Raw genomic sequence first — 20044 nt, 5'->3', positions numbered from 1 at the left:
CTACCCATGGCAAACACGCGGTAACTGCTTGTTCTAATCAGGGTCTTTTACCACCTTGTCTTTTTGACTTAAACATAGATGAGTCTCAGTAGCCACGGCCCATGGAAATCAGGTTGTAAAACATTAAGGTTTCTCTGGGAACCTCAGTAAGGCTAGTTTCACATTTGCGGTTAAGTCCGCAGCGTATCGTCCGCAAACGCATGCACAAATGCATGCAAACGTCTGGTAACGCAGCGTTTATTATCCGCATCAGCTTACACATGATGGTAAAAAAAAAAACGCAGCGTTTGCATGCGTTTTACATGTGTTTGCGCTTTTTATGTGCATGTGTTTGGTATTTCCAGGAGGGTGTGTCTTTAATGGGCATGTCTTAATCAGTTCCTGGACATGCGCAGTCCGAAGTACGCAAGCGCATGAAACGCATGCGTACGCAAAGACATGTGTACGCATGCGTTCCCATAGACAGTAATGCATTTTTTTGCCGCATTCCTTGTGCTAACAACCGCATACATTTCTTGGCGGCAAATTGACGCCTCTAAAAGTACTACATGCTGCATTTACCGCGCCAAACCGCAGATGACGAAACGCAACCGATCGCAGACACATGCGTCCCTAATGTTAAATATAGGAAAACACAACGCATGTGGATAATTGCGGAAGAAACGCTGCGCACACAACTGCAAATGTGAAACCGGCCTAACACAGCTATATATATATATATATATATATATATATATATATATATATATATATATATATATATATATATATATATATATATATATATATATATATATATATATATATGTGTGTGTATATATATATATATATATATATATATATATATATATATATATATATAGTGTATATATATATATATATATATATATATATATACTACAAAATCTAGAAAGCCCTTCAGAGTGTAAGATCCAAACTGTTGAAATTCATCAATCAGTTTTCCTAATATGCTTATGAAAAATGCACAAGGAGCAAAACAAATCAGCAACATGTATGAGCCAGGTTGTCTTTTATTACAGCCTATACTGGGTCATTTTAGTTCACAAGAGCCCAGGAATTCCGTGAGGAGCACAAGAAGAAAACCCTGTTTCTGTCATCCCATTTCCAGATCCATGGGTCTCACAAACAACTCCAGATTCTGTCCATTCTTAATAGTTCAACTTTACTTATCAACAGGGTTTTCATTACAGATTTGGCACAGTGCCATTCCTGAGGCTTTCCCTGTCTTCCTGGCAATCTCTGCCTCGCTGGACAATCCCTATCCCATCCTGGCAATCTCTGCCTAGTCCTGGCAATCTATGCCTCACTGCACAATCCCTGTCCTGTCCTGGCAATCTTTGCCTGGTCCTGGCAATATCTGCCTCGCTGGACAGTCCCTGTCTCGTCCTGGCAATCTCTGCCTGGTCATGGCAATCTCTGCCTTGCTTGGACAATCCCTGTCTCGTCCTGGCAATCTCTGCCTCGCTAGACAATCCCTGTCTTGTCCTGGCAATCTCTGCCTGGTCCTGGCAAACTCTGCCTCGCTAGACAATACCTGTCCCGTCCTGGTAATCTCTGTCTGGTCCTGGCAATCTCTCTGCCTCTCTGGACAGTCCCTGTCCCGTCCTGGTAATCTCTGTCTGGTCCTGGCAATCTCTCTGCCTCTCTGGACAGTCCCTGTCCCGTCCTGGCAACCTCTGCCTGGTCATGGCAATCTCTGCCTCGCTGGACAGTCCCTGTCCCGTCCTGGCAATCTCTGCCTGGTCCTGGCAATCTCTGCCTCGCTGCACAATCCCTGTCCCGTCCTGGTAATCTCTGCTTCACTCACTGCTGCATCACTTCTTGCCCTGGGCATAGCCGCCCGGGCTCTCCTTCACAAATCAGGAAGTCTCCCCACTATATCCTACTGCTCTGCACTACACCCATCTGTAACTCCTCCAAGCCTGGAAATCCCCTTATGCTAACTATGCTTACCCTAACACTCTCATTCCATATTATCTCTATGGTGCCCCACTATTCTATGCTTCTGCTACCCTGTATCCTATTCTATCCCTGATCCTATATACAACACATGTCAAGTACATACACATTACAGTAACAGTAAATGAATATATTAACAGTCATAAACACTATAAAATCGCACACATTTAATGTGAATACTGTTGAAAGAAGGGGAGGCATATGACAGACTCTGTCACCCCCCCTTACACAAGAGCAACAAAGGTTACGCTGCTATTAGAAGTGGTCATGCATGTGTTGTGTAAATGAGAAGGTGGACCCCCAGATGGATCCAAGAAAATCCAGTTTAATATTGATCCCCATGGGTGTAATGATGGCGTTAGCAGAGGGAGTGACTGGCTGTGGACCAGGACTGTGGACATTGTTACAGGGAGGGGACCAATACGATGGGCATTATTATAAAACTAGATGGTGGCCCGATTTTAACGCATCGGGTATTCTAGAATATGTATGTAGTTTATTTATGAAGTTTTCAGAATAATGCAATTTATACACAGGATTCGGCCGGCCGGGCGCGACCAATTAGCGAAGCGTGGTTCAAATTCTGCACCAATTCGTGGCCGGACTGCGCCGGTCGCTGATTGGTCACACCTGGCCGCGAAAAGTGAAGCCAGGGCCTGCTCCGGGTTTTTGAGGGCCCCAGGCGAAAGAGTCTCAGTGGGCCCCCCTCTTTAACACATACCACGATTCATGATGCACAGATACAGCAGACAAATATAGCACAGCCAAGTAGCATACAGCCCACGTAGTGTATAGCGCAGCCCACGTAGTATATTGCTCAGCCACATAGTATATAGCACAGCCCCCATAGTATATAGCACAGACATGTAGTATATTGCCCAGCCATTTAATATATTGCACAGCCACGTAATATATTGCACAGCCAAGTAGTATATAGCACAGCCGCATAGTATATAGCACAGAGACGTAGTATATAACACAGCCCATGCAGTATATAACACATGCCACATAGTATAGAGCACAGTGATGTAGTATATTGCCCAGCCACATAATATATTTCACAGCCCATGCAGTATATAACTCAGCCCAAGTAGTATCTAACACAGCCCACGTAGTATATAGCAATGTGGGCACCATATCCCTGTTAAAAAAATAAAAAAATAAAAATAAAAAATAGTTATATACTCACCTTCCGTCAGCCCCCGGATCCAGCCCAGGTCCCAAGAATGCATTGCGGTCTCGCGAGATGATGACGTAGCAGTCTTGCGAGACCACTACGTCATCATCTCGCGAGACCACAATGCATGGACCGGAGCGTCGCGAGGAGCAGCGAGAAAGGCGACGGAAGGTGAGAATGCAATGATTTTTTATTTTATTATTTTTAACATTAGATCTTTTTTACTATTGATGCTGCATAGGCGGCATCAATAGTAAAAAGTTGGTCACACAGGGTTAATAGCAGCGTTAACGGACCGCGTAACCCTGTGTGAGCGCTGACTGGAGGGGGTACTGACAGAGTAGGAAGGGGCGAATTCGCGGCCGGACTATGCCAGCGACGCGGGATTTCCATGACAGAAAAAACAGATGGACGTGCCCCTTAGACAATTATATATATAGATGGGGTCAGAATGGGGGCCATTATTACTGCTGCATTCTGTAAGGAAAAACATTTCCCTGCCTGTTTAAAAACTTTTTTTTTTTTAACTCATAAAAAGCAGCAACTACGATCCCATGCTGTCCTGTCTGTATACTCTCTTGCTTCTTCCCTTGACCAGGAGCTGAGATTTCAGACCATGTTCCTGCATGGTCAGACACACCCATTACACAGGAGCACATCTATAAGATTATCTCAGCAGAGTAACATTTTATTTTCACACATCCAATTGTGTCATTTATTTTTACTCTAAGATCTAATAAATTAATTAAAATGTACTTTGTTCATGACACAAGCTCTTTAACACTAGAAGTCCCAGAAATTTCAAGCTCCAAAGGTTCCAAAGGTAGAAATGTTAAATGACCCCTCTCTGGGACTTCCGGTGTTAAGTCCTTTCCTGATGCTAGCAATAAGGATGAGCAGTGCTAGTCTATTGCCAACCAAGAGAGGAGAGCAAAGGGGCATGGCTTTGTAGCACGGCGCAAGTCAGTAACCCTGGACGGGGCACTAGTTTTATCTTGTCACCCCTCGGGGTGCTATATGAAAGTGTCAGTCTTGGCTGGGTGTGGATGTTAGTGTTGTGTGAGCCCTACGTTTCGGCCTAAGTCTGGCCTTTATCAAGATATATCTGTAGGGTATAGGGTCTCACCGGTTTGTAACATAGAACACCAATAGGTAATTCAATAATGTAAGAAAATACCAGGTACTGGTATATCAGGGTGATGGCGTCTGGCATGCAGGACTATGGAGCTTTCCCTGGAACTAGCTCCTACTGCTATGGGTTAGTACCAACTCTTGCCACTTCTGACTCTGAAGACTGTTGCTGGGCAGACTTGACCTTTACATTATGCAAATTGCCATAACACAATACACACTAAAAAAACACAGGACATAGTTTACACTTCACATGGCACAATATATGTAAAAGACGAATGGCATTATTCACAGGACGCAATTGTTGTCTTCAGGGGCAGGAACGTGACAGTACAGTCCACACCCTTCTTTACAGCTTGCCAGAGCTCACACACATGACGCTCATTATATATTGTATTGTATGCAGGAGTGCAGCCACTCAATGCACAATATTTCAAAGGTTATGAGACCTCAGTAATGTGCAACAATTTATAGACATGTTTACATGTGTCACATATCCTGCTTTGCCTCTCGATATTTAAATCCAACCAATGAATTAACTTTTCAGATTGATGTTACTATGATTGTCTATTGTGAAGCTTCTCTGTGTGAGTTTACTACTTTATCTTATAGACTAACCCAACTTACCTGGCCAAGCTGATCTTCCAGATGCCTCAAAATAAGTCCACCAAGTTTATGGATACTGTGATCTTCACACTGTATAATTATGCTTCTAACCAACGGGAAGAATACCTTCTGTTAAAACTCTTTGAAACTGCACTGCAAGAGGAAATAAAGTATGTATTGATGTATTTTGCATATCTTATGATTGTGATCTCCAACTTGCGACTCTCCAGCTGTTGCAAAAATTGATCTCCCTGCATGCCTTGACAGTTGGACTATCAAGACAATAGTTTACCTTGTGCAGGCTGCCAGCTTTCTTGGGGAGTCTTCTAGGTAAGACAATGCTCCAAGGGAACAAAAGTGTGAAAATTATGTCTACTCTAGAAGAACCTTTCCTTCTGCAGGAAAGCTAATTTCCATACATTTCTACCCTAGGATATATTAATAAACCTATAGAGAGGGCACCGGAGGTAAATGCTCCGCCATCATACATAGAATAGAAACCCAAAAAACAATGGACACTAGAGCTAAAATTGAACAACTTTATTAAAGAACTCTATTAAAATACATAAATATTGCAAAATAGAAACCAAAGTAAAGGATGCAATGAAAAAACGGAAAGGCGACACTAGTGCCACACACAGATGTGATGCTAAAACTGAAGAGCAGGAAGAATAAATAATACTTTATACCACGGGTATGTATATACACATGTCAGTAACATACATCATAAAGTACAGTAATGCATTATGCATATAAACAGTGAAGTATATATACCGATATCATATGAATAACCGGGCAAATAGGTAACAATAATCAAAAGAATGGATGCTCACATATAAAGTATTAATGCAGGGAGGTACCAGGTATAGTAAGGAGTACCAGTAAAGTGCCTAGTGCGGTACCAAATACAATAAGAAATACCGATAAAGTGCCTAGTGCATACTTAATATGGCAAGGTACTCCATATGACTATGCTGCCGAATACAAGGCACAAATAACCATTTCCCCGAGGAAGCAGCATCTGCGAAACGCGCGTCGGGGCCCCTTTTCCCACACACAGCCGCAGGTTGGTACCTTGTGTACGTGTTTACTGTCAGCGCTATGCAGGCCACAATCAGGTCCCACTTATTGATTTATATGGGATTCTCCCTCTAATGGTTATTTGTGCCTTGTATTCAGCTGCATAGTCATATGGAGTGCGTGTGCGGTACTCAGTCATGTCGTGTACAGAACCTGGTACTCTCTGGTTATCACTAGGCACACACAATACGTCCTGCTCTCCCTGGTCCCCGCTGTTGGTGGCAGGTGATGCTGATCTCTTTGGTGCTAGTGCTCCCAACCGGAGCACTCCTTTGTATGTCTGCTGCGGCACCCAGCTCGGCTCCGCTCTATGTGCACGGCTCTGCACAACTCTGTTCTGCATGGCTCTGCTCCACTCTGCACGGCTCTGCAGCGGTCTCTCTCTCTCTGGCGTGGTACTGTACACGCCTGTCTCTGCAGGTGATGGGGGCCCCCTCTATGTGGCCTGCTACAGTGCCAGTACTCTCTGAGGGCAAGGGAGACCGAGCACGCCACTCACTGCTGTGCGCCGCTCTGCTCTGGCCCGCAACTCTCCTCTTGCGCGTGCTTTCTCCTCTCTGGCTGCGCGCCCTTTATTGGCTCTCCTCGCCCCCTCCTCTCAGCAGGAAGCCCTGTCCCCAACTTCCTTCCCTCCAGGAGCAGGGGAAGTCCGCCTCTCTCAGGCTTTCCCCAGGAGACAGAGTATGCAGCTCTTTCAGTTCTGGACCCGGCATGCAGGTCCACGGAGTCCGCTCCATCTCCTTACAAAGCTTCCACAATCAGTGATGGTTTGGGGCCATGTCATCTCCTGGTGTAGGTCCACTGTATTTTATCAAGACAAAAGTCAGCAGAGCCGTCTACCAGGAAATTTTAGAGCGCTTCATGCTTCCCTCTGCCGACAAGTTTTTTGGAGATGGAAATTTCATTCTCCAGCAGGACTTGGCACCTGTCTACACTGCCAAAGGTACCAATACCTGGTCTAAAAACAACAGTATCACTGTGCTTAATTGGCCAACAAACTCACCTGACCATAACCCCATAGCGAATTTATGGGATATTGTCAAGAGGAAGATGAGACACCAGACCCAACAATGCAGACGAGCTGAAGGCTGCTATCAAAGCAACCTGGGCTTCCATAACACCTCAGCAGTGCCACAGACTGATCACCTCCATGCCACACTGCATTGATGCAGTAATTGATGCAAAAAAAAACCCGACTAAGTATTGAGTGCATTTACTGAACATACATTTCAGTAGGCCAACATTTCGGATTTTAAAATCATTTTTCAAGCTGGTCTTATATAGCATTCTATTTTACTGAGATAATGGCTTTTGGGTTTTCAATGGCTGTAAGCCATAATCATCAACATTTACAGAAATAAACACTTGACATAGATCGCTCTGTACAGATATTTTTCATCAGCAGAGAAAAGGAAGACGTTCAGAGTTGATGGAAATAAGGATGGAGCGAAGTACAGGGCAATAATGATTAAAACCTGAGACTGAAAAAGACTTGAGACTGGGGCGTAGGTTCACATTCCAGCATGACAGACCTTAAACATACTGCCAGAGTTACAATGGGATATTTTAGATCAAAGCGTTTTCATGTGTGTGAACGGCCCAGTCACAGTCCAGACCTAAATCCCATTGAGAATCTGGGGCAAGAGGTGAAAATTGCTGTTCAGACGCCTCCATCCAATCTCACTGATCCAGTGTGCAAAGGAGAATGGGCAAAAATGTCACCTCTAGATGCACAGAGCTGGTAGTGACATACCCCAAAAGACTTGCAGCGAAAGGTGGTCCAACAAAGTATTGCCTTGGGGGGCTGAATACAAATACACATTACAATTGTCAGATTTATATTTCTAAAATATGTAAAAAAAAAAAACCATGAATCATTTCACCAATGCTCTTGTTGGTAAATCACATAAAGGCCAAATAAAATAAATGTAAGTCTGCGGGTGTAGAGTGAAAATATGTTTGTGTGTGTACATATGTGACAATGCGTTAATTATTTCTTTGGTTTTGTTTTTTTTTTAAGATCCAAAGTTGACCAGATACAAGATATAGTCACAGGGAATCCAACGGTGATAAAGATGGTAGTCAGCTTTAATCGAGGAGCACGAGGGCAGAATACACTGCGACAGCTCCTGGCACCTGTGGTGAAAGAGATCATTGAAGATAAATCCCTGATCATCAATACCAGCCCGGTAGAGGTGTATAAGGCCTGGGTGAATCAGCTGGAGACGGCCACAGGGGAAGCAAGGTTAGACGTCTGGGCATATTTAGACCTGGATTACTGAATGCAATGTAGTAGAACTTTGCTCCGTAAAGAAACGTGTTGATATTTGTCAGATTGTGGATCACTCAAGGATGAGATGAGAAATGTCGACTTCTCTTCCAGTTATTGCTCTCGTCTGTGACCTTATACTGACTGCTCCTATCAGTGTCCTGCATCGTTAGTTAGTATCTTGCAGTAAAATTGTATTTTTTAGATGGTTTGCATGGGAAAAAACACTAATATCCAGTGTAATGTTAGACCTTACTGACCTGTAGTCTGTGTATATATTTGACCATAAACATTATGTAAGTCCATTTAGTGCCATTTCAATTAGCAGACAAGCCCAACCTTAATTCCTTCACCCGGGTAACAGTTACATTGTATATATTTTTTTTTTGCTTTTATGGTAAAATCTAGTTACTTTTTGTAATTTTAGAGCAATGGGTGATGATGCTAAAATCATTGGTGGCGAGGGGGCGGCTACATTACGCCGCGGCCCTTTTTCGTTTTTGCGTTTTCGATTTTTGCTCCCCTACTTCCCAGAGCCATAACTTTTTTTTATTTTTCCGTCAATATGGTCATGTGAGGGCTTATTTTTTGCGGGACGAGTTGTACTTTTGAACGACACCATTGGTTTTACCATGACGTGTGCTAGAAAACGGGAAAAAAAGTTCCAAGTGTGGTGAAATTGCAAAAAAAGTGCAATCCCACACTAGTTTGTTGTTTGGCTTTTTTGCTAGGTTGTTTTGCTAAAACTGCATGTAAAGAAGCTGCGGAGACACCATCACGTGTTTCTCGACGCAAGCAGTGAATAGCCAGGCCTTTCCCCGGGAAGGAACAACCACGGGAAGGGCAGCATCCTATGAAGGAAAGCCACCTATGCCAAGCATGGTATCCATCCACAGACAGCTGTTTCGGGGTTTTTGCCCCTCATCAGTGTGGAGTAGGAATCTGGCTATTAGGAGCAGTGCCTAGTGCTAAAACTGACCTGCCATTTTGATTCTCCAGGTCATTACGAGTTCATAGATGCCTAACATGTCTAGGTTATTTTTTTATCTAAGTGGTGAAAAGAAATTCAAAACTTTGCTAAAAAAAAACAAATACGCCATTTTCTGATACCCGTAGCGTCTCCACTTTTCATGATCTGGGGTCTGGTGAGGGCTTATTTTTTGCATGTTGAGCTGACGTTTTTAATTATACCACATTTGTGCAGATATGTTCTTTTGATCGCCCGTTATTGCATTTTAATGCAATGTCGCGGCTACCCAAAAAACGTAATCCTGCCGTTTCAAATGTTTTTCTCGCTACGCCGTTTAGCGATCGGGTTAATGCTTTTTTTCTATTGATAGATCGGGCGATTCTGAACGCGGCGATACTAAATATGTGTAGGTTTGATTTTTGTTATTGTTTTATTTTGGATGGGGCGAAAGGGGGGCGATTTAAACTTTTTATATATTTTTTTTTTTTCATATTTTTAAAAACATATTTTTTTACTTTTCCCATGCTTCAATAGCCTCCATGGGAGGCTAGAAGCTGGCACAAATGGATCGGCTCAGCTACATACCAGTGATCATTAGATTTCTGCTATGCAGCTGAAATGCAGGCTTGCTATGAGCGCCTACCACAGGGGGCGCTCACAGCAGGCCGGCATCAGTAACCATAGAGGTCTCAAGGACCTCTATGGTTACCACCCTGACGCATCGCCGACCCGCGATCATGTGACGGGGGTCGGCGATGCGCTCACTTCCGGCCGCGCGGCCGGAAGCGGTAGTTAAATGCCGCTGTCAGCTTTTGACAGTGGCATTTAGCAGGTTAATAGCGGCGGGTGAATCGCGATTTCACCCGCCGCTATTGCTTGTATATGTCAGCTGTTAAAAACAGCTGACATGTCGCGACTTTGATGTGGGCTCACCGACGGAGCCAACATCAAAGGGGGAGACACGACATGCGCCATACTAGTACTGCGCATGTTGTGAAGGGGCATGTCGTGATGCCCTTTAATCAAGGGTAGGACCAGCTCCATTACACTAAGGCCTAAGTTCAGATCCGGCCTCACCTTGTAGTTGTAGTAGCTACAGGCTCAGACATCTGATTGTATAAAACTTTAAAGGCCAGCGATATTGGGGTACATAGATAAGGGGGGCAGGTGTAAGATGGGAATGGAAACGTATTCACCAGAATATCTAAAGGTGGACTAATTCTTTGCAGCAAACTCCCTTATGACGTGACCACTGAACAAGCTTTATCACACCCTGAGGTTGTCAGTAAACTGGAGTCTTCAATACAAAGCTTGCGCACAGTGACAGACAAGGTTCTGCAGTCCATATTCTCATCCCTGGATCTCATTCCGTAAGTAATCTGCTTATTGTTTGCTTATATCATTTTTGTAGATTTTTCACCTTGTGGATTTTTACAATAATAATTCAATGTCCTGTGTAGAATAAACTGAATGGGTTGTCTGGAGAGTACTTTTTTTTAACCATGCTCTGATTCTTAAAAAAAACCTAAATCTAAATAAAATAAGCCACGCAGTTTTCCGCTGCTTTGATTCCGACGATGCACGCTCCCCTATCGAGCTCTACTTTCTGCAATAGTAAAGATGTCCCATCACAGAGACATGACTGCTGCGCTCAGTGATTGGCTGCAGTGGTCACATTTCCTTGTGGTATTATGTTATCTCTTCAGCAGGATGTAGCCTTTATGGGGGGGACCCTTGCAGTGTTGTGGATGGAGAAAGGGGGGAGTGTATATTCATTTTCATAAAAATGTAAACCAATATAGGCATATCTTTAAGAATTATTCTCCCCAGACAACCTCTTAAAAGCAGTGTGCACACGTTGCATTTTTGCTGCAGATTTGTCACAAAACATGAAAGGTTTCTTGAAGCCAGCAAAGTGAATGAGAATCCTGAAGTCTCGTGTGCACATTTGCTTTTTTGTGACTTGTAAATGTAAACCCTTTAGCGTTTTTGCTGCAGATTTCACCCATACTAATGAGTGGGGAAAAATCTGCACCAAAAACACAAGTAAAAAAACACAGCTAAAGCACAGCAAAAATGTGGCATTTTTGCCGCTGCGTTTTTCCCGCCAAGTGATGCCGACATTTCTGCACCAAATACTTAATGTGTGAATATACCCTAATACTCAGGTTTCATAAGTCGGGCTTCTCCCTAGAGACTGTCTTGTTGGGAAGTATGAGGAGAAATATCTACAATGGGTCACTATTTTGACCAGTTGTTCTAATTAAAGACCCCAAATCTGTGATCCCAAACCTTTAACCCATGAGATATGTGTAACTCTGTTAAACTCATGCGTTCAGATTCTGATTATTGAGCTTCGTGAAGATTGTGGACCACAGTTTTTTGGCTTTGTTTATGTTTTTTTGTTGTTTTTTTTTTGCTTTAGCTAGAGCAGCTGTGACGTCTCTTCATCTGTTTCCACTTTTATCATGTTTCTTCCTTCGGTTCAACTTCCTAAAATATGACCAAACTACTAATGCTAAGCATATGTACAGCCAGGGCTATAAATACTGGTGGTCCTGTTTGACCTCCCTTGTAACGTACGGCGCAGTCTCGGCATACGGCACTGTACATACTGTACGTGTGCTTATATGCTATGTACTAGGTGTTAGCTGCTAAATGTCATATTGACAGTCCTGGCCTGGTAAGAGAGGAATGGGACTACTCTGCAGGTTAACCCCTGTAGATAAAAATGTGCATTAGTTTAGACTAGAACATGACCCATAATGTCATATTTGAATTTTGCCTTAAATCTGGAAACATTAAATGGAACCTGTCAGCTGATATAATGCCTGAGCCACGATCCATACTCTGTACCACATTTCATATTTTTCATGTTTCTTGGACCATCCATCATCAGACATGTTCCCTTTTAAAGGGAATCTTCCAGTGACATCAACTTCCCCCCCCAAACTGCTTACATTGGCATGCAGGTTTTTGAAATGTACATCCATAGATACCTTTTAAATCTTGTATCTGTTGCTGCATTCCCAAGAAATTGGCATTTTAATTCATATGCAGATAAACTATTGAGTGCTCTGAGTATGATAGAGCACTTAAAGGAACCACTGAGGTTGTTTCCCCACCCATCACTAGTCTCTAAAGCTTTTTTGATGGATCACTGATGGGTATTGATGCCTGTGCCTGATATTACACTCACAGTGAGCTATCAATAACGCTAAAAAGGCTGATGCAGCGACTCTTTAAATGCTGTATTTGCATATTGTATCACATCCAAAGCACTTAACGCCTCATTCGCATATAAATGAATGAGCTAATTACTTTAAATATAGCAACAAATAGAAGATATAAAGGTGTCGGTAGATTTACATTTCAAAGACCTGCATGTCCACATATGTGGTTTGTGTGGGGGTTGATCTTACTGACAGATTCCCTTTTAAAGGCAACCTGTGTGATGACTGTTGGTCCCTGGACATAGGCAGCATGAATCGGACACTGAAGCGTGGTACGCAGCATGAATCGTGGTTCTCCAGTGAATGGACGACCATACATTACACACAATCATCTTGTAATGAGGAGATAGATGAACCATACCACCAGAATTATATCCATCCTCATTATTTCCGATACACTCGCGTCAGTAATCTTTTTTTTCTTATCAGAGTGCTCCATGGAACAAAAGCCTTGTGATTTCAGTTTACCAGATTGCTGCTGATTTTTCCAGTTTGCCAACGAGCAATAAATATTTCTGCAAGTTCTGATAATAAAAGTTCTCCACTTTGTTTTGTTTTCTTTGAAGATATGGAATGCGATACGTAGCAAAAGTTCTGAAGAACTCCCTACATGAAAAATTTCCTGATGCTACGGAAGATGAACTCTTAAAGGTTGGTTGTTTCACTTATGAACCTATTATTCTTTAGTTTATTTGCAATTATTCCAGGATCTGACAGCAAAGTATTATATCTCAATGATCTGCAGAATTGGTAAAGGCAGCATAGGCTGCTGTGATGCCCAGGGAAGTTTAGTCTCCATCGCTCTACCCTACAGACATTGTGACGAGTGATGAGCAAACATACTCTGATAAGGTGTTATCCGAGCATGCTGGGTGCTAATCGAGTGTCTCCGGCGTGCTCGAAAAATATATTCGAGTCCCCGTGGCTTCATATCTCGCGGCGTTCAATAACTGCAACATGTGCCGGGATTTCTGGTTTGTTAGGCAATACCTGAATGTGTTGTGGCTGTCTAACAACCACGAGACATGCAGCAGCGGGGACCCGAATATATTTTTCGAGCATGCCGAAGACTCTCGGTTAGCACCCGATCATGCTCAAATAAGACCTTGTCAGCGCATGTTTGCTCATCACTATTTGTGACCCATGCAGGGCTCTTTCTCTATGCAAGTCTGTATGTAACAGGTCACGGTGTCCTTTAGAAAAGGGAAAACACAAATCTAGATGTAGAGAAGTGATGTTGCTAGTATAAATTGAATGCAATATTAATTATTTCTTGCTAATGTTGCTTCACTTTTGTGCAAGCCCGAGTTTTATTACTTAAATGGGGCCTGTCAGTTGGTCAAAAATCGATGTATGACAGCTCTAACCAGTAATTTACAGCCATCTCTAGATGCACACACATACAGAAAAGACTGCCATTTGCAAAGTAGGACCACTCACTGGACGCCTAAGTCCAAAAAATTAAGTTTAAGGGGAGTACTAGTTTGCTCTAACCACACAACAGAAGGGAAACCATTAACTGTAACCATTTGGTGCAATTATATTTTCTAACTATTGCAATTACTCGACCAGCAATTAAGTTGGGACAATAAGTATTTGTTACATTGCCGATTTTGCAAGTTTTTCCACCTACTGTACAATGAATGGAGAGGTCTGTAATTTTTATTTTGGGTACACTTCAACTGTGAGAGACAGAATCTTAAAAAAAATCCATAAAATCACATGGTATGATTTTACATTTGCATTTTATTGCCTGAAATAAGTATTTGATATAATAGAAAAACAGAACTTAATATTTGGTACAGAAACCTTTGTTTGCAATTACAGAGGTCAGATGTTTTCTTTAGTTCTTAACCAGGTTTGCACACACTGCAGCAGGGATTTTCGCCCACTCCTCCATACAGATCTTCTCCAGATCTTTCAATTTTCTGGGCTGTCGCTGGGCAACATTGAGTTTCAGCTCCCTCCAAAGATTTTCTATTGGGTTGAGGTTTGGAAACTGGCTAGGTGACTCCAGGACCTTAAAGTGCTTCTTATGGAGCCGCTTCTTTCGGAGCCACTGCTTAGCTCCCTGGCTGTATGTTTCAGGTCATTGTCATGCCGGAAGACCCAGCCACAACCCATCTTCAGTGCTCTTTGAGGGAAGGAGGTTGTTGGCTAAAATCTCACAATACATGACACCATCCATCCTCCCTTCAATATGGTGCAGTTGTCCTATCCCCTTTGCAGAAAAGCACCCTCAAAGTATGGTGTTTCCCCCACCATGCTTCACGGTTGAGACTATGTTTTTGGGGTTGTACTCGTCCTTCTTCCTCCAAACGCGGCAAGTGGAGTTGTAACCAAAATGTTCTATTTGGTCTCATAACCTCATGACCACCTCCATGCCTTCTCTGGATTTGCAAACTTCAAACGTGCATGGACATGTGCTGGTGTGAGCAGAGGGACCTTGCGTGCCCTGCAGGATTTTAATCCATGACAGCGTAGTGTGTTACTAATGGTAATGTTTGAGACTGTCGTTCCAACTCTCTTCAGGTCATTGACAAGGCCCTCCTGTGTGGTTATGGGCTGATTTTCGACCTTTCTCAGAATCATCCTTGCCCCACGAGGCGAGATCTTGCATGGATCCCCAGACTGAAGAAGAATGACAGTCATCTTGTTTCTTTCATTTTTTAATAATTGTGCTTACAGGTTTTTGCCTTCTCACCAAGCTCCTTGCCTATTGTACTGTTGCCTATCCCAGCCTTGTGCAGGTCTACAATTTTGTCCCTGGTATCCTCAGACAGCTCTTTGGTCTTGGCCATGGTGGAAAGGTTGGAGTGTGATTGAGTGCGTGGACAGTTGTCTTTTGTACAGGTAACGAGTTCAAACAGGTGCAATTAATACAGGTAATTAGTGCAGAGTAGGAGGGCTTCTTTAAGAAAAACTAAGGTCTATGAGAGCTTGAATTTTTGCTGGTTGGTAGGTGATCAAATACTTAATTCATGAAATAAAATGCAATTTATTTAAACATCATACAATTTGATTTTCTATATTTCATTTTTACATTCTGTCTCACAGTTGAAGTGTACCTACAATAAAAATTACAGACCTCTGTATTCTTTGTAGGTGGGAAAACTTGCAAAATTGTCAGTGTATCAAATACTTATTTTCCCCACTGTATATGCCCAGTTTGTGCAATGAGCTCACCCACTCAATCCTAGAGTTAATACAGAAAATTCCCACAGGAAACTAATATGCGCTTTCCAGTAATTTATACATCAACCACTCAAACTTTGGAGTAATTTTTATGACGTCAACAACTTACAATAAATACATTATACTTGTACATTGTTCAAACGTTGTACAGTATCTTTCAAAACACAGCAGTACTGATACATTAAAGCTTCCTTTTCTGAGACCTATCCATCACACCCCTGGGAATTTACTGTGTGTAAACCCTTGTCATGCACTTCTTTTTTTTCTTTTTTTTTTAGGTATTAATATTTTCCTGCTTTTAAAATATTCTTGTTTGATGGGTCTTCACAAAAGTCTAAAATGTTCTCTTTGGAATATATTGCCTCCTTCAACCTGCAGAGGTCACAATTGCAATAAAGTTTTAGTTGAATTGTGCTTCATAGGACTGAGTTTTGCATTTTAATTCTTTATGGTAAACCTCATCCGGTTGGTCCAGGCATCTATGAGCATTACATAGTCATCAGTATAAGAAGTCCTCGATTAATACACATAATACTTTTACCGTAATACATTTATTTGTGTGAAAATACCATTTTGTGGTAAAATTGCTCTTTAAGGGCTCCCAACCCGATTTTGACAGCTTCATGTATTTCTATGAGGCTGTCATGCTTGGGTCGGGATGCATTGCGGATCTCGAGCTGATTTGAATGGACGTCTGAATAAGCCTCAACTCTAATAACTCCGTTCATGGACACAATCTGTATCCTTGGCAGTTGCATCATGTCATCTTCTCTCTTTTTTTAGATTGTTGGAAACCTTCTTTATTACCGGTACATGAATCCTGCCATCGTAGCTCCAGACGGATTTGACATAATTGACATGACAGCAGGAGGGCAGATTCATTCAGACCAGAGGAGAAACTTGGGTTCAGTTGCGAAAGTTCTTCAGCACGCTGCTTCTAATAAACTTTTTGATGGAGAAAATGCTCATATGTCCTCAATGAACGGCTACTTATCTCAGACGTACCAGAAATTCAGGTTGGCGATTTATATGTTGGTGCAGTTGTTAAAGTGAATACCATTATGAACTTAATTGCTATTCATTGTCCTCAGTTTTTGTATATATAAAGTTGGCAATGCTCGGAAGAGAACTGTCTGCTCGAGAGTCCAGACTCCTCTGCCGGCAAGTCAAAAGGTTCAGGCTATCAAATTTCCATCACCCCATCCTTATTTTCCCGATATCTTCTCTCTGGGGAGAGTTGGGAAGTCCTCATACAAATGAGATATCGGCGGGTGTGGGTTAGATCACAAAAAATTGTGGAGTGAAGTGGTAGAAAATTTGTCCAAAACTATTAATCAGATTTCTGCTTTTAGCTTTCTTTGGCTGCACTCAGCAACCTTTCTCTATGGGTGCATGTAAACTAGCCGACGCGCAGTGTTAAATGGCTGCTAGTCAGCTGGGGGTCATTTAATAGCCTGAATAGGCTGACCGCCCTTCCATGCACACAGAACTATCACTAAAGGTACCTTCACACTGAACGATATCGCTAGCGATCCGTGACGTTGCAGCGTCCTGGCTAGCGATATCGTTCAGTTTGACACGCAGCAGCGATCAGAATCCTGCTGTGATGTCGTTGGTCGCTGCAGAAAGTCCAGCACTTTCTTTCGTCGCTGGACCTCCTGTAGACATTGCTGAATCGGCGTGTGTGACACCGATTCAGCAATGTCTTCACTGGTAACCAGGGTAAACATCGGGTTACTAATCGCAGGGCCCCGCTTAGTAACCCGATGTTTACCCTGGTTACCAGCGTTAAAGTAAAAAAAAAAAAACACTTCATACTTACCTTCCGCTGTCTGTCCCTCGGCGCTCTGCTTCTCTGCCCTGTGTAAGCACAGCGGCCGGAAAGCAGAGCGGTGACGTCACCGCTCTGCTTTCCGGCCGCTGTGCTTACACAGGGCAGAGAAGCAGAGCGCCGAGGGACAGACAGCGGAAGGTAAGTATGAAGTTTGTTTTTTTTACCTTAACGCTGGTAACCAGGGTAAACATCGGGTTACTAAGCACGGCCCTGCGCTTAGTAACCCGATGTTTACCCTGGTTACCGGCATCGTTGGTCGCTGGAGAGCTGTCTGTGTGACAGCTCTCCAGCGACCAAACAGCGACGCTGCAGCGATCCGGATCGTTGTCTGGATCGCTGCAGCGTCGCTCAGTGTGAAGGTACCTTTACACAATCGTTCTGTGTCCATAGATTGTCATTGTTCTCGGCAGCACGCGCCTTGTTTATAAAACCATGTGCAGCCAAGCGCAATGATTTTTAACTAAGCTTAAAAACATTTCACCAACTCAACGAGCATTTTGTTTTGTCGGGAATTGTTGGCCTGTTTATTCTGGCTGATTATGGTGGAACGAGAGTGATCATTACTGTTGATCGGCCAATGTAAATGCACTCAAAGATTCTATGGGTTTCCCCAACCAGTCAATTTCACTAGTATGAAAGTAAATTGCATTACTGTACAATACATTGCAATAAGCATCTATTTGTTATAAAGTAAAAACGGAAAAAAGTCCCAATCCGCAAATCTTTCGTCTCATCCTTGTGTAGGAAATTCTTTCAAGCTGCCTGTGAAGTTCCTGAACCCGAAGAGAAATTCAATATTGATGAATTTTCTGATTTGATCACGTTAAGCAAACCTGTAATATACATTTCAATAGAAGAAATTATCAATACTCATTCGGTACGTACAGTATGCCACGACAATCATTTTCATCCATAGAGAATATTACATATATATGTGAAGATTGATTTTTAAATGTTTCTTACTTGGTATTCAAAGCCTCAGCTTATCTAATACACTGGTCTGATTGTCTTATTTATGAAAGCATTACCGCAGTAAGGCCGAGGTCACACTAGAGTTTTACGGATGTATGAAAGGCGCAAAAACTACGCATTGCACACGGTCCAGTGATTCTCTATGGGGCAGCTCCTATCTGCTGTATATTTCGCAGCTGTATTTTACGGGCTGAGAAAATCGCAGCATGCTGCGTTTGTCATCCTATTGCTCAAAAAAATCTGCCAATGAAAGTCTATGGGGGTGAGAAAAATACGGATTACACACGGACCATCAGTGTGACTTGCGAGAAATATGCAGCGGTGTTCTATAGAAAAGCCGGCAATTCAGTGCGGTGTACAGTAAAATCACACTGACAGGTTAGAATAGAATAGATAGAATAAATGTCTACACATAGTATAGGTGTATATATATATATATATATAATGTGTGTGTGTATGTATATATATATATATATATATATATATATATATATATATGTGTATATATATATATATATATATATATAATGTGTGTGTATATATATATGTGTATATATATATATATATATATATATATTGTATATATATAATGTATGTGTGTATATCCGGTGGAATGTAAGCTCGCAAGGGCAGGGTCCTCGCCCCTCTACATCAGTATGTCATTGTTAGTTTGCTTATTGTAAGTGATCTCGGGCAGCCCGGTGACTCAGTGGATAGCATTGCAGCTCTGGGGTCCTGGGTTCAAACCCCACCAAGGACGACATCTGCAAGGAGTTTGTATGTTCTCTCCGTGTTTGCGAGGATTTCCTCCGAGTTCTCCGGTTTCCTCCCACACTCCAAAGACATATTGATAGGGACTTTAGATTGTGAGCCCCATCGGGGACAGCGATGATAATGTGTGCAAACTGTAAAGCGCTGCGGAATATGTTAGCGCTATATAAAAATAAAGATTATTTATTTATATCTGTAATTTGTATGTAACCCTCTCATGTACAATACGATGGAATCAATGGTGCTATATAAATAAAAATAATATATACATGTGCGTATGTGTGTGTGTGTGTGTGTATATATATATATATATATATATATATATATATATATATATATATATATATATATATATTTATATACTTTTGGTCTGTACTAAAATATATATATAGTACAGACCAAAAGTTATTTAATACAGAGCTAGATAGCTTAAAAGCCAGTAATTCAATTGCCGGCTTTTGCTATCGCCTTATCAAGCCCGACAGGATATAAGACATGGTTTACATACAGTAAACCATTTCATATCCCTTATTTTTTTACATATACCTTTCTAATAATGTTAGGAGTGTCTGTGTGCAAAATTTTGGGGGCTCTAGGTGTTAAAATAAAGGGTTAAATCACAGAAAAAACTGGCGTGGGCTCCCACGCAATTTTCTCCGCCAGAGTGGTAAAGCCAGTGACTGAGGACAGATATTAATAGCTTAGAGAGGGACCATGGTTATTGGAACCCCCTGGCTAAAAACACCTGCCCCCAGCCACCCCAGAAAAGGCATATCTGTAAGATGCACCTATTCTGGCACTTAGCCTCTATCTTCGCACTCCCCTG

General features: G+C 42.2%; 1 protein-coding gene across 2 annotated transcripts in view; it reads left to right on the top strand.

The window, feature by feature from the left end:
- IQGAP2 (IQ motif containing GTPase activating protein 2) overlaps positions 1-20044 on the top strand; it is a 416134-nt gene that overhangs the window by 365198 nt on the left and 30892 nt on the right. For both annotated transcript variants that reach the window (XM_069750108.1, XM_069750099.1), the window contains 6 exons: positions 4901-5064; positions 7995-8219; positions 10443-10583; positions 13013-13097; positions 16425-16657; positions 18220-18352. In XM_069750108.1, the coding sequence (XP_069606209.1) occupies positions 4901-5064; positions 7995-8219; positions 10443-10583; positions 13013-13097; positions 16425-16657; positions 18220-18352 (981 nt within the window). The remainder of the gene's footprint in view (positions 1-4900; positions 5065-7994; positions 8220-10442; positions 10584-13012; positions 13098-16424; positions 16658-18219; positions 18353-20044) is intronic.

Source organism: Ranitomeya imitator, chromosome 1 (genome assembly GCF_032444005.1).
Source record: "Ranitomeya imitator isolate aRanImi1 chromosome 1, aRanImi1.pri, whole genome shotgun sequence".
Lineage (NCBI taxonomy): Eukaryota > Metazoa > Chordata > Amphibia > Anura > Dendrobatidae > Ranitomeya > Ranitomeya imitator.
The sequence above is the reverse complement of the archived record's forward strand: the minus strand, read 5'-3'. Positions and strand labels throughout refer to the sequence as shown.